The sequence below is a fragment of the Nicotiana tabacum genome, chromosome 14 (assembly GCF_000715075.1).
Source record: "Nicotiana tabacum cultivar K326 chromosome 14, ASM71507v2, whole genome shotgun sequence".
NCBI classification, from domain to species: domain Eukaryota; kingdom Viridiplantae; phylum Streptophyta; class Magnoliopsida; order Solanales; family Solanaceae; genus Nicotiana; species Nicotiana tabacum.
In genome coordinates this window covers 110,953,890-110,969,457 of record NC_134093.1, presented here as the reverse complement: position 1 = coordinate 110,969,457, position 15,568 = coordinate 110,953,890, and the positions used below count along the sequence as shown (strand labels likewise).

The window sequence follows — 15,568 nt, the reverse complement described above, 5'->3', positions numbered from 1 at the left end:
TTCCTAAAGGTAATCATGTAGGATTCCTAACGTGTAGTATTATGTCATAAAACTAATAGGATTACAATGTTAATGTCTAGAATTTCAATTATGTCCTTTTATTGTGAGTTATTATGCTTAGTATTAAAATATTATTTTTATAATCTAACATTTTATTCATACTTTTATAATAATATAGATATAGATAAATTCCCTATCTCGGATAAAGTTTATTTAAAGTTATAGTCCAAACTTAAGGGCTGAAAAAAGAAGAAGAAGAAACTTAAGGGACTAGTTTGGTTGTCTCAACTCTCAACTCTCAAGTAAGAAAAAGTTATCTTAGAACGGAAAAACTATTTAAATACCCATTTCCCAAAAAAGCAAAGTACATAACACCAAAATGGCAGGGGAAGCGAAAATGGCAGAGGAATCTGAGAAATTGCGGGTAGATGAAGTAGAAGTAGCCGACGATGGACCTGAAGAAGGAGAAATCGTGGGGGAATCAGACGATACGGTGTCGCATTTGAGCAAAGAAATCAAAGCTAAGCACCCGTTAGAGAATTCTTGGACTTTTTGGTTTGATAATCCTATGGCTAAATCTAGACAAGCTGCTTGGGGCAGCTCCCTTCGCGATGTTTACACTTTTTCCACTGTCGAAGATTTTTGGGGGTACGTATTTGAGTATTTCATATTTCTCGTTGTTGTTTGAGTTATTTTTTGTTTTGTATAATACTATCGTAAGATATTTTCACGACAAGTGTGAGTTGCTCTAGTGGCGATAACACCACACTTTCAACCAAGAGGACATTATTTTGAGTCACCCAAAGAGCAAAGTGGTGATTTCTTGGAAGGAGAGAGCCGAGGGTATGGGGATTTCTTTGAAGGAGAGAGCCGAGGGTATGAGGATTTCTTTGAAGGAGAGAGCCGATGGTCTATCGGAAACATACTCTCTATCCCAGGGCAGGAGTAAGGTCTTAGTACACACTAAACTCACACACCCCACTAGTGAGATTATATTGGGTTGTTGTTGTTATTGTCATAAGATGATTTTCTAGCGCTTCGGTTCTTTCTATTCCATCCCATTTCATTGTGGGATAAGCATCTAATAATAAAATAATAAGTGAAGTAGTCTTCGTCTTACCAATCGGCCCGCACACCATATCGCCCCTTCCCGCCCATTTTGTCTCGCCCTAAATGGAGGTCCAACTCTTCTTGAAATTGCGCTTAGTCTCGCTACCTCTTTAGTTGCCGCCTCCTAAAAGTCAGTGCTTGCCGCAGACCGCTGGACGTGAATAGTGAGGATTTATATAGCCAACCCTAACTTGTTTGGAACTGTAGTTAACTTAGTTTTCATACTTTTCTAGTTAGTTGTGTTCTTTAGTTATAAATCATTGGAATTCGGTCGCTCAGTTATTTACCAATTTTAATTTTGGTTTGTGCATTGAAATAAGTACATTTGACCTTCAATGAATAGATATATGCTCTTTGGTGATGGAAAGAGATAGATAGATAAATTAATCTTGTGTAGTAAATGAAATGGGAGAAGAGTCATAAGGTTTCAGGTTCAAACCCCAGCGAATGCAAAAAAAAAAAACAAGTAAAAAATATTAGGTAGCTTCTTTCTATCTGCCTATGCCTTTGCGGCAGAGTTACTTGTGCAGGTACCACTGAAATAGTCGAAGTTTGTGCAAGCTGGCTCAAATGCCACTGTCATTTGCCAAAAACATCTTGTCTAAAGGAGGAAAAGTGCAAATTGATGGAAATTGAGCGTAAAGAAGAAGTTCTAGTAAAGAAGAGTTAGCCTTGTTAAAATCTTCCTTGCACCATCATGTGTAGGAATGACTTTGAATTTGGTTATATCGTCCGATTTTTTCTTTTGCTTCAAATTTAAGAACCCTATTCATGTTTGTCAAATGCCCATATTAGCAACTAAGGATATATTGCAAATACCATCTTGAGCTAATAAGGTAGTGGATAATGCGTTGGTCTTAGTTTCTCTCCTAAGCAGGATAATACAATAACAACAACAACAACAACAGATCCATTGAAATTCCACAAGTGGGGTATGAGGAGGGTAGTGTTTATATAGACCTTAGTCCTTACCCCTACCTTGTGAAGGTAGATAAACTGTTTTCGATAGACCCTCGGCCTAAGCAGGATAATGCAATAACTATTTAACTAAAAGAAAATGGCAGTTAATTTCTCAACGCACTTGAGTTATCGTACAACTTGAACTATGGCATGCCTATTTTGGTATTCTGCATCATGGATTAGATGTTTTCAAATGCTATTGTCCTGTTGGCTTTTGATGAATCCTTGAACCATGTCGCTCAAATTCTGCAAACAGTGCTTACGATAATTTCCAACACCCAAGCAAGTTAGTTGCCGGAGCAGGCCTTTATTGTTTTAAGCATAAAATTGAGCCAAAATGGGAAGATCCTATATGTGCAAATGGAGGGAAGTGGACAATGAGCTTTTGGAAGGGTAAATCTGATACCAGCTGGCTATACACGGTATGCTGACGACATTTTAATCCAGTTCTTAATGTTAGGGCGCACTCTCCTAAAGTTATTTTCCCCTTCGATATTATTTCAACTCTTATTTTCTTTGGGATTATTGTAGCTGCTGGCAATGATTGGACATCAATTCGATCATGGAGATGAAATTTGTGGAGCAGTAGTTAGCATCCGACATAAGGGGGAAAAATAGCTTTATGGACCAAGAATGCTGCAGATGAAACAGCTCAGGTAATTTGCTTGTTACCAAGAACCTACTTATATTACTCCGTTTATTTCAATTTATGTGATGCACTTTCTTTTTTAGTCTGTACCAAAATAGCTTTGCGGACCAAGAATGCTGCAAATGAAGCAGCTCAAGTAATTTGCCTGTTACAAATGAAATAACCTATTTATGTAACTTTTTAATTATTAGCGTCAACGACCAAGTTCATTATTTTCGTTAACTGAGTGGATGTAGTGTGATGTTTTTTCATTTATATATCATCTATTCCCATCTTTTTCTTCTTCTTCTTCTTCCCCCCTCGTCTTCTTACCCTTCTTCTTCTTCTCACTCTTTCTAAGTTGAGGGTCTATTGGAAACAACCTCTCTACCTTCACTAGGTAGGAGTAAGGTCTGCGTACGCACTACCCTCCCCAGACTCCACTTGTGGGAATATACCGGGTTTGTTGTTGTTGTTGTTGTATATCATCTATTCCCATCTTGTGATGCCATTTAACATTAATGTCATAAGACAATGTATCTCTATCTATGTATCAAAATTATGGAGACATATTTTTGGTTATTGTTGTGGTATGTGTGTGAGAGAGAGAACATTTGAAGATGCATCGGGGGGGGGGGGGAGTGTATGTGTTCAGCAACAATTTAAATTCGAATAGCCCCCCAAGGATTTGGTTGACTGGGATAGTCGCACATCACGGGCTCGAACCCTGCCTCAGACAAAAGTCTAGTATTAAGTGGCTAAATTCGAATAGTTGTAACTTTATAAATGGTCTTCAATAGTAGTATATCTACCCTTGGAGATTCCGGGTATATATTGTGGTTTTTGCTTACGAAGTAGCAGGCACTTATACTGAAGTATCTGCTTTTCTCTGTCTACTGGGGTTGTTGGATTCTGTGTAATATTCTTGGGCAAAATACATAGATGGCGCCCAAAACTTGGCATGAGTTTTTCATTTAGACACCTTAACTTGGGATCATATCTATGAACAGTTTATGTCGTCAGATATGTGTCAATTGAACACGAATTGCTGACATGGAATAATGCGTGGTCTTCCCCTCTTAGTTTTTTTAACAATTTTGACAAGTTTAAAGTAAACACGAAGGCATGTGTCGTCAAATGCAGTGGAATAACGCATGTTCTTCACCTCTTAGTTTGTTACGTACTTGTTTTTATGATTAGATAAACTTATTGTTAGCTTTGCTTTTATATCATTGTAACTTCTCTTTGCAGGTTAGCATTGTGAAGCAGTGGAAGGAGTTTCTAGATTACAGCGACTCGATTGGCTTCATCGTTCATGTATGACTTCTTAATTATGGTATGCCTTGAAATCAGTTTCTCAAAATTTTTCAAGACTCATAAAGAATCATCTTCCTATTCAGGACGACGCAAAGAGGCTCGGCAGAGGTGCCAAGTATCGCTATACAGTATAGTTTTCTTGCTACAAATGGGGGAATGCAAGAAGCAAAATCTGTACTGGTAAGTTTACAGGCACTAGCTTTGTTTGTAAAATTGTCTGCCATTTGATAAGCTGCCAGTTTGAGTAACTCTTGTATTAAGTGTCTGTACTTTTAATCGAAGAAATTTGTTTTGTTTTGAATTAATGCCTTCGTGATTGGCATGTTCTTCATGTGAGATTCCTCTTTTTTCTTTTTAAAGAATAAATTCTAACTTGACCTTTTTCGTTTTTCTTTTTTCTCCATTTTTTATATTATGGTTGAAATAAAAGTGGTTACCAGCGTTTTCTAAATTATTATGACTTGCTTGAAAGCAGGATGCTTTGTGCACCGAGTTGCTGCTGTTGTAATGAGTACAACACTTGCTTTCTTCATGAATAAGAGATAAAATTAGATTAAAAGACACGTTCTTTTTGCGAGGTCCCATATTGAAGAATTGCATTTTGCCAAGTTACTTCGACATGATTCTCTCTAATTTGTCGGTTCATGCTAAGTGTTCCTTTAAATTTGCTCAGAACTTGGAATTTTTTCGTCAAACAATAGCTGCACTCAATAAAAAAGTTGAGCACATAACAAATCACACCACTTTGGTATACAAATCGCAAATGGGACATCAACTTATGATTGTTACACAAGAAAAGAATGAGAATATAAAAGAAGCAATTTTTGGATGGCTTCTCGACGCGAAAAAATTAGCCAAGCGTGGTGTTTATACCAAACCTATGAATGTAAGACATGTGTCTTCTATATAAGTTTCGCATAAACACCGAATGCGAGTAAGTATTTACCACTTTCCGGTGTATTTTATCATGCATAGGACTCTAGGAGAGGCCTTGTTGGCTCCTCATGGGGTCTGCTATACCTCCAGTACAAGACCAACTGTATGACCCCAAGAATTCCTCCTATTCCATTTGGGACCTGATTCATACACCTCAAAATGTTATTCTAAACACACAAAATGATAGCAATCAATGATAAAGCAAGAACTCGAGGAGGGTACAGGCAGGCCGGTGCACAAAGCATCCTGCATTCACGCAGGGTCCGGGAAAGGATCGCACCCCAAGAGGGTGTGATGTAGGCAGCCTACCCTGGCATCATTGGCTGATTCCACGGCTCGAACCCGTGACCTATAGGTCACACAGAGACAACTTGACTGTTACCCCGTTATAACAGGTTATCTACCACTTATTCTCGGTTGCCAGTCAACGCGATTAAAACGAATTACTTGCAATTATCTTTTAAATGAGCTGATCCTGTAAATTTCTTTATACAGTCAGCTTTTAGGACTTAAACACAATTATTAAAAGGGAAACAGAAATTACAGAGCATATATATAAGGAAAAGACTGCATAGAGAAAGTATATCAAGTTACTTACAGAGATAAATGGATCTTGCTTAAACATTCCATAAGCAAAGAAAGAAAGGCTCATAAGAAAAGTTGCAAGAGAGAGGTAAAATGGCATGTACTCAACACTCTTTGTCCTGATCACCAAATTCTGTAAAAGAATATCTAATATTAGACTCATCAACTGACATCAATGAAATATATCTTAATTAGGCAATTGCTCTTCTTGATCAACTTACAATAATGAATAGTGGAGAAGCAAACATGGAAATGAGAGAAATGACAGATAAATATCCAACAAAAGTTTGTCGGCTCGGAGGTTCAAATAGACAGATGCTGATGGAAACTACAGCAGCAAATACAGCAAAAACACCGAGCAACAACCCCAACATCTTCAACTGCATTGAACATGTAACATTAAAGCATCGTCTCGTATTAGCAAGTTGTCGTATTAGCTATGTTCCTCGTACTCTCCGAAAATGCTGCGGTATTCGTGTCAGATCCTTCAAAAATGTACTACTTTTGAAGGATCCAACGCTCACCCGACGCCATTTTTAAGAGTCTTAGCAACATAGAACAAAAGTGTATTTCTTTAAAGAACATAAATTTTTAGATAAGACAGTCACACAATTCAAGATGGTATCAGAGCAAACGAAGTTCATCTAATAGAATTTGGTTATGCTTGCATGTAAAGGTGCATATTAAAGACATACTTAAGTAAATGAAAGTGTGTTCTCTAACAGCTTAAATTTTTAGATGAGATGGTCATACAATTTAGCGGGAGGTAAAAGATCTGACCTTTTTTTCCCTCTCTGCAAATATGATGAAGATAATTATATAAACGAACTGGAATACTGCTCCAACAGAATTGACTGTGAAAACCAATATAATACCAGGAGATACAATTGGTGTTCCATACCAGAGACATATGAAGCAATTCAAGAGCGCGTAAATATAAGGTAGCCCAGAAAACTGTTCTGTTGACTTGCTTCCGACGATCCTTTTGAATGTTGGTCTGAAATAAAGGAGCGGAAAACATCAGTTTAAATGCGCGCACGCACACACACACATGTATATACGAATCGATATATTAATGTACAATTTTTTTTTAAAGATTTAAAATACTTACATTGGTGACACAAATAAAATAAATGCAAAAAGGTTCCCTGCAATATGCATAAACCAAACATTTTGTCACTAGCAAGATTGGAAGGCAATTGAAGAAGTATTGATATCTCAAAGCAAAATCATAATAAGCTTGTACAGTCAGACCTCTTTATAAAAATATTTTTATGTAACAACCGTTTATTATAAAAGTCAATTTTTTCTCGGAACCGATCTTTTATGTTATATTATAATATATGTCCTCTATAACAACACTTCACTATAGCATCCAAAAAAAATGGAGTGTACATCAATTTTCTTCTTATCTTTTCCTCTTATGTATAAAGAATTTAAGTCATACAAACTAGCAATGCAAATAAAAAAAAACTGTAGTAGTTTAACATATTATAGCAGGCCAGTTACCATTATTACCGTATTACTTTTAATACTTGCACACACAAAAAAGGAAGGAAATAAAGGAATGACACTAACTTCCATAATAACCAATCCTATCAAAACAGGAAAACTAATGAGGTTTCAACAGATATTCTCTGATGATATTCCAAAATAAAAAATTTCGAAAACTATAAGCAAACAGAGAACTCTCATATGTATATATTGCAGTTGAGAGAGTGAGGTGGAATGAATGAGATGAGTCTCCATTACTTGAGATCACCAAAGATCACGAGTTCGAGTCATCTGAATGAAGAAAACCTTATAGTACTTCCCCTTAAGTGGACCTTCCACACAGTGGCGTTCATCGAAAAATTATAATATGTTATATGAAAAATTATACTGTATATATATGTAAAAATTATTTTTATACATACATATATATATATTGGCTTCGTCACCGCTTCCACAACGTGAATTCAAATTAATCTGGCTAGCGATTACGAATACCAGATGCATAAAGAAAAATATATATTCCAATTGAGAAAAAGTCAACACAAGAAGAAGTAAGTTAAAATTGTTGGGACTTGACTTGATGTACATCCAAATATTGTTCCCCAGCAAAGTTTCGTGGAATAAAACTAGTTCTTCGTTACACTGATCCGCGATCTCGAGTTCGAGCCTTCTTTTGTTTGTTTCATAGCCCGGTGCACTAAGCTCCGGCTATGCTCGGAGTCTGGGGAAGGGTCGGACCACACGGATTTATTGTACGCAATTTTACCCTACATTTCTGTTAGAGGCTATTTGCACGGCTCGAACCCGTGACCTCTCAGTCACATGACAGCAACTTTACCGATTACGCCAAGACTACTCTTCAAAGGGTCAGTTACCCGTGACCTCCGAAGGGTTGAGCCTTCAAAATGAAGAAATTCCTGATACAATTATGCTTTCTCATATATGAACTTATGCAGCACGAATCTAAATTAATCGGGCCAGTAATTCCGATCACTAAAGAAAGCCCGATAGAATAAAAGAAAAGGCTGGTACCTGCAATCCCAGCTGCATTACTGCAAATTGAATAAGTTGAGAAGAAACCATTTGCTGCAGATATTGACATTTCCATTTTTGTTCAATCAGTTCAAAATTCACATATCACATAAGCAAACTTATAGTACTATTTTTCTTTCTCTATTGGATAAGCGTGGAAGCTTGTATATATATATATATATATATATATATATATAGTTTATATTATATGGAAGTACAACCAAATTATGTAAATCAACAGTTGTCAACCATTAGTGGGACCCATCATATTATTTACATTCTTTTTATATGACATTTCTTTGTTTACAAGAATATATATTTAAAGTTAGAACGAAACACTTACAATTTAAAATTTCCAGATTAAAATATATCTTTGAAATAAAGAACTAAATAGCTTGTTTGTCCAAGCTTTCAAAAAACAAACTAAATTGCTTTTTGTCAAGTACTTTGCTTGGCCAAAATTTCAAAAGCGCTTACGAAAAAAAATTATCTTTTAAGTTTATGAGAAAATAGCTTCTACTACTTTTTTCCCCGGAAAACTTGACTGAACACTTCAATTCTCTAAAATAATCATTTAAAAAAAATTAGTAGCACTTTTGATTTTCGATTAGATTGGCCAAACATGTTATAACAAAGGAAAAAGAAAAATGGTAAGGACTGATAAGTTAAATTCCTTCACATAAATTAAAACCACAGGAAAATAACTTTAGGACATCTCATAGTGGACACTAGACGTGGTTTAAGGGGCGGAGCTAAGTGTCGGTAAGAGAGTTAATTGAATTTCTTCCGCCGAAAATTATATTGTAAATATGATTAATTTTCTTTGGTTGATATAAATTATTAAATTCCCTTACTATAAAATAAGATTCCGATATAGTGGTAAAGAGGTTTATAAATTACTTTAAATTACAGATTCAAATTCTAAGTGTGATATTCTAGTATGTTTTAGAATCTCTTCGTATGTTATTATATTTCTGAATCTGCCACTTGCCTACTTATTACAGTTCTACAGGTATAAGTAGCTAGGTCTTCTATCTTCTCTTGTTCACTAATTGACTTCACCTTACTAATTTAAAAACCAAATTGTGAACTTGAGATATAAGGTATAAATAGGGGTGTACATAGGTCGGGTTGGTTCGGATTTTTCAATTATCAAATTAAACTAATGGTGCCGGGTTCTTAAATTTATAAGCCAAACTAAACCAAACCAACAAAGTCGGTTTTTTCAATCTCGTTTTTTCTTGGGTTTTTCATTTTTTTTTGAATTTTCGTATTTTTTCGATAAAGCCTTCATAGCATAAATATGTCACGACCCCAAATTCTCTCCGTAGGATGTTGTGATGGCACATAATCTCTAAAACTAGGTAAACCTATCAATTATGCAAAATAATGGAATCTAAAACTGAAACTCAAATCTCAACATATGAAATAAATAAAAACCGCAATTCAAAATAGTTACAACTCTCAAAATCCGGTAGAAATAAGTTACAAGCTTCTAAGAGAAATAATAAGTGTCTTTATGTATCAAACAACATAATAAGGATAGATGGGAACTCCGAGGTCTGCGGATGCTAGCAGATATACCTTGAAATCTCCGCGTACGGCTAGCTCACTGATATCTGGTCTGATAGGAAGTACCTGGATCTGTACAAAAAGATGTGCAGAAGCGTAGTATAATTACACTACCGCGGTACCCAATAAGTGCCAAGCCTAATCTCGGTAGAGTAGTGACGAGGTCAAGTCAGGCCCTACTGAAAATAATAAAAGACAAGGCGAAAAAGTTTAATAATATAATAATAAAAAAAATGAAAGTGAATCAGGTAAGGAGTATGTCATAATTTAACTGCACAGAATAAGGGCAATTAATATATCACGGAAGAAAAACAAAAAAAATGTACATATTCAGGGAAAAACAGAACAATCAAGGCAAGTACACCAATACAAAAATATCAACAAGGGCACTCCCGAGATACCGCATCGTAGTCCCAAATCATAAATAAATTCACAATATCTCGTTTCCTTATATCACCGCGGGAGCCTTCACATTTAATTTTAAAGATATCATTTTTTTCAAAATAGCATCCCGCATTTTAGCCACCCTTATCACACCGCATGACTTCTAGTAGTTCCCATACTAGCCACGCATATCAAGCCACCCTTATCTCACCGCATGCGTTTCAACACCCAGACCTTATACCACTGCATGCGTGTCAATATCACAATATATCAAAATTTGCACCTCAAGTGCCAAAATATTTTAACTTGCCAAAATAAATCAACAACATTATTTTTCACAATAAGGAGCTCACGATTCAATAACAATGAATAGAAAAACTCACAAAATATTCGGGAGTAAATAACTCAACAAAAAATAATATTTCACAAATTTAACACTTTGCCTCAATACCAAATTTTTAATGTCAAATACTTCATTTTAATAATAATTCAATTAAGAAATTCAACCTTCAAATAATGAGCACAGAATAAAAGAAACAAAGTTTCAACTAAACAGGTAAAGAAATTAGCAGAAAAAAGTAAGGCAAATTTAAAATGTAAAAATAGACCAATGATGATGAATATAACCGAATAAAATAATTTAATTAATATATAACAGAGATCTACACAATTTAAAACCAGAGTTTCCACATTTAGCCCGTGTACACACTCGTCACCTCGCGTACACGACTTTTAACACATCACAATTATCATATCAATACCAATCCTAAGGAGAATTTTTCCCACACAAGGTTAGACAAGTTACTTACATCAAATCTCGCTCAATCAGTCAAGTAGTTTGCCTTTCCCTCGATTTTCCAACTCTGATCGCCTCGAATCTAGCCAAAATAATTTCATACTATAAATATAACTACAAAGAACTAATTTAAATAATGAAACTACGACTTTAGCAAATAATCGAAAATTCGACCCAAAACGTTGACCCGGAGCCACGTCTCGAAATCGTGTAAAAGTCACAAATTACGAACACACATTCATTCGACCACGAGTCTAACCATACTTGTTTCATTCAAATCTGACTCTGAATCGACATCCAAATCTCAAAAATTTATTTTATGAAATTTCTATAATTTTTTCCAAATTTCCATCTCAAAATACTATTTAAATGATGAAAATAATGATATATTCGTGTTTATTGACTAAATCCGAGTTAGAATCACTTAGCCCGATGAATTTCTTGAAAATTCCACGAAAATTCGCCACAAACCGAGCTCCCAAAGTCAAAAAATAAAAAATGAGATGGAACCCTCATTTATATGGTACCAATCTGATCTCCCAATGTGCTGACCGCACATTCTTTTTGTGCGGTCCGCACATTTAAGGTCTCTGCGGCCGCAATCCAAATTGTGCGGTTGCAGTTCAGCAGCATTTGCACTGCTAGACTTTAGTAAATTGATCATAACTTTATGTACGAATATCCAAATAATTAATAGTTTACCTTTTTGAAACCTAGATTCAAAGGGATACAACTTTCGTTTTTGGATCATCTCCAAATTCCTTGTAGATTAAAAGATATAAGCTTCCGAAGTGATACCATTGAATTTGCAGAATCTCCTTTCTGCGGCCACAAGAGGATTTCTGCGGTTCACACATTTTCAATTACGGTCCGCACATCTTCAACTGCGGTCCGCACATTTTCCACTACCTCCACACTTTGGGAGTTTGCGGCCGCACATCCGCACTCCAAAAATGTGCCCTCCGTACTTCAACTGCTCCAAGACATCATCAAAGCGCTGAAATGCCCAAACTCGTTCAAAACTCACCCAAAACATACCCGAGGCCTCCCGGACCTCAACCAAATACACCAACAAGTCCTAAAAAATTATACGAACTAAGTCGAACCCTTAAATCATATCAAACAACGCTAAAAATACAAATTGCGCATCGATTTGAGCCTAATGAATAGATTTCTACATCCGACTTCGAAACCTATCAAATAAAGTCCGATTGACCTCAAATTTTGCACACAAGCCATAATTGACATTACGTACCTATTCCAACCTCTGGAATCGGAATCCGACCCCAATATAAAAAAGTCCACTCCCGATCAAACTTTCCAAAAATTCATCAAATTTTCAACTTTCGCCAATTGACACCAAAATGACCTACGGACCTCCAATTCAACATCCGAACAAGCTCCTGTGACCAAAATCAACCTACGGAGCTATTAAAATCATCAAAGCTCCATTTCGAGGCCGTCTTCATATACTTCAAACGACGGTCAATACTTAGAACTTAAACTTCTATTTTAGGGACTATGTATCTCATTTCACTTCGAAATCAAAATAAATCCTCCTGGTAAGTTACGTAACTAGAAAATGAAATAGAGGGAGCAGTAAATAGGGGTTCAGGGCTAATACTCTCAAAACGAACGACCGGGTCGTTACACTTGTGCTCCAAATATTTCTTTAAGTCCTAGTAAAATACAACTATATAATGTATTTTTCAAGAAACTAATACAATAATATGAGATAAGTCATAGCATTATACTAAAATATTCAATAATAAAGATAAAATAATAAAATTACATAAAACAAATATTGCTAATTAATAAGCCAAAATAAAAATTAACATAATCTAAAAATACTATATAGGTCATACTAAAATAAGTATAGCTAATAAGTACTAATATTAATTACATAACTAAGCACTAAAGAAAAAGATAAACTAAGTTATGCATTTTTATTATAAACCAATATAAAACTAAAATAATTATCCAACACTATGTCATTTCTAGTCTTGAATTGAATTTCTTTTGTTAGCATTAGTATTGATTTGAACTTTGTTTGAGTTACTACATTTATGAGTTTTAAAATTTATTTACCATTCAAGAATGTTAAGTCTAAACTTGAAATAATACGTTACAAGATAAAACTATGAAAACGTTTAAAAACTATTTATAAATTACATTACAATAAATATTTATATGTATAAAATATTTTTAAAAATTATATAAATGTATAGTTTCAGTTTGACTTTTTTTAGTTAAAACCAAACCAAACCAATTATGATCTGGTTTTATTTTCCAATTCCAAACCACATCGGTTGTTTTTTCAATTTGACTCAGATTATCGATTTGGTGCGATTTATCAATTTTGTTTGTACACCTTATTACTCGAGTTAAGCTTTTTTTGTTGAGTTAGAAACGTTAATGTCTATCCCCATGTGTTTGACATCCAAATCTTTGTGTAATCTTACTATCTTAGTGGTCTCATATGATTATATCCTTTCAATTAAATATTATTCTTTTCAGAGTTAAGAAATTTGGATGAAAGAAATTAGGTGTGGAGATCACGTCTAACTCATAATCGTTGAAGTCAAGTTTATCCTTTACCCCTAATAGAAACTTAAAAGGCTAAATCTTTTATATATACTCTCAATTATAGTTTATGCGGTGGAGTTTGTTTGGATACGAATTTTAAGAAAGGAGTTTTTTTTTTTTTTTTTTTTAAAAAATCTATGATCTTAAAAAATATGCCATGAGAATTTTATATCTATATAACATATCATTAAGTATAATAACTTTTAAAAAATCAAGTTATATTGTTTCAAAACATAAAAAGTGTCATTCTTTTCATATAGAACTAAGAAAATAATACCACATAAAATGAAATGGAAAAATGTCTGAATTTACCTCTGTACTTTACTAAATAGTTTACATTTATCCCTCATTATACTTTTAGTCTATATACATTCCTACAGTTAACAAAGTAAACAAAAATACTCCTAATCCTAACAGCTGGCCACTGTGGCACCTCTGTCCCTCAAAAGAATTGCCACATCACTAAATTAACAGGTCCCACGAACCAACTAATAGACTCGTCCCCGTTTTCAATAACCCGTTTACCCGTAATCCAATTGAAGTCCTAAATATAAGTAACCCAATTGAAATTCCTCTGCAATATTCTCAACCAGAACCCTCCTACCTAAGACTGTGCATAATTTAGTAAATACCGAATTACCATATCGAAATAAAAAAAATTTGGTATTCGATATGGTATTTGGTTTAATTTTAAAAAATAATTGGTATTAGGTATGATATTTGGTATTTTAAAATAAAAAATCGAAATACCGACACCGTACCGAAATATATATTACATTGCAAAATAAACATATTATTAATTATAACATAAATATAAAAAATCTAAAATTTTACTTTCCTTTATTCTCTAAGTTCATCAATTAACTTTAAACAAGTAACAAGATATTTCTAATGATCAAATTTATTCCTTTATGTATAATTTTCTCTCTTTGGGTTGATATTTACTGGTTTTGGACAACACTTTTGTCAACAAACATTTTTAGTTTTGTATTTTTGAGTACTTTAATTAAGAATATTACAGTCTATAATTCTACGCACTAGTTAGTATTCAAACCGAATAAACCGAAGTTACCGAACCGAATAAACCGAAATCGAAAGGAGAAAAACCGAATCATACCGAATTTAATTAGGTACGGTGTAGGTATAGCATTTTAATAAACCGAATACCAAAAATATATTACACCCCATATTTTTGTAGCACGTCGTAAACCAATTGATGTAAGCTTGAAAATGAGATCCTCTTTGAAAGTATATAAAGTAATTTAATGATGTTCCGTCCCATTTTCGCAAGCCTTTAAGAGTTATTATTCGGGGACAAATATTTCTAAGGGGACATGTTGTTACACCCTGTACTTCGAACGTCACTGTGATTATAAGATTATCTAATGTAAGCTCAAAAATGACGAAATTCTTGTACAAGGATAAGAAACGTTTACCGAAGTCTTAAGTAAGTTAAAATGGATATGAGATGTGTTAATCATGATTTAAATGAGTTTAAAGTCATGATATGACTATATATGATGTTTGGATATGAAATATAAAGTTTCAGAAAAATCGAATTTAAGTTACGGAAAAAATCGACTAAGGATTTGCCTTGTAATGAAGATTTTTGAGCAATACATTTCGTAAGTTTTATTATGTATTTTTGGGACATATTATATACCAAATTGAATGTATTTGAGTCTAGTTTCTAACGCATTTAACCGTTCATCGATACGATATCGGAGTAGAAAGATATCCACATTTTTGTGAGACTGTGTAATCGGCTCGGTTGGGACCCACTTGAGACGACCACAGACCTTACGTTTTTTAAAAGATGTTTCAGCCTCATTTCGAGTCATTTCTCACCCAAATTTCATCCAAAAGCTCTAAAAAACCCTCCCTAACATATCCCAAGAACCCAAGAACTAAATTCAAGGGAAATCAGCTCAAATCATCTTCAAAGGTGTTAAAGACTACAAGAGAATGCTTCTATGATATTGTGGTGTGATTGAGGGCTATGTGGTGTGATTGAGGGCTATTGTGAGCTAAGTTGAGATAGGGTTTCTAGTTGTAGCTTCTGTCCAAGGTACGTATAACATCTTCTTGATTGTGCCTAAGGTTAATCTTGTGTTGGTTGTGTTGTTTGAGTGAAAAAACATAAGATAGCACTTGAAAGAACATGGAAT

The 15,568-nt window shown here is 34.4% G+C and overlaps 1 protein-coding gene and 1 pseudogene across 1 annotated transcript; one reads left to right on the top strand and one right to left on the bottom strand.

Annotated features, from left to right (window-relative positions):
- The first annotated feature begins 359 nt into the window (after positions 1 to 359).
- On the top strand, positions 360 to 4,395 carry LOC107764787 (eukaryotic translation initiation factor 4E-1-like; annotated as a pseudogene).
- Positions 4,396 to 4,483: 88 nt separating this feature from the next.
- On the bottom strand, positions 4,484 to 8,199 carry LOC107773378 (bidirectional sugar transporter SWEET2a-like). The gene is made up of 6 exons (XM_075229868.1): positions 8,063 to 8,199; positions 6,648 to 6,684; positions 6,317 to 6,533; positions 5,758 to 5,916; positions 5,550 to 5,669; positions 4,484 to 5,091 (listed from the first exon to the last, which is right to left on the bottom strand). Exons 1-6 carry the CDS (start codon positions 8,136 to 8,138, stop codon positions 4,981 to 4,983), a joined length of 720 nt encoding a protein of 239 aa, XP_075085969.1. The 5' UTR covers positions 8,139 to 8,199; the 3' UTR covers positions 4,484 to 4,980.
- Between the last annotated feature and the right edge of the window lie 7,369 nt (positions 8,200 to 15,568).

Bases quoted from the DNA above. Each gene is read 5' to 3' on its own strand.
- LOC107773378 (XM_075229868.1), bottom strand. From the start codon at position 8,138: ATGGAAATGTCAATATCTGCAGCAAATGGTTTCTTCTCAACTTATTCA. The intron at 5,917-6,316 runs GTCAGATCTTTT...TGTTCAATGCAG, and splicing joins TTGCAGAGAGGGAAAAAAAG to TTGAAGATGTTGGGGTTGTT. The intron at 5,670-5,757 runs GTAAGTTGATCA...ATTCTTTTACAG, and splicing joins CTTCTCCACTATTCATTATT to AATTTGGTGATCAGGACAAA.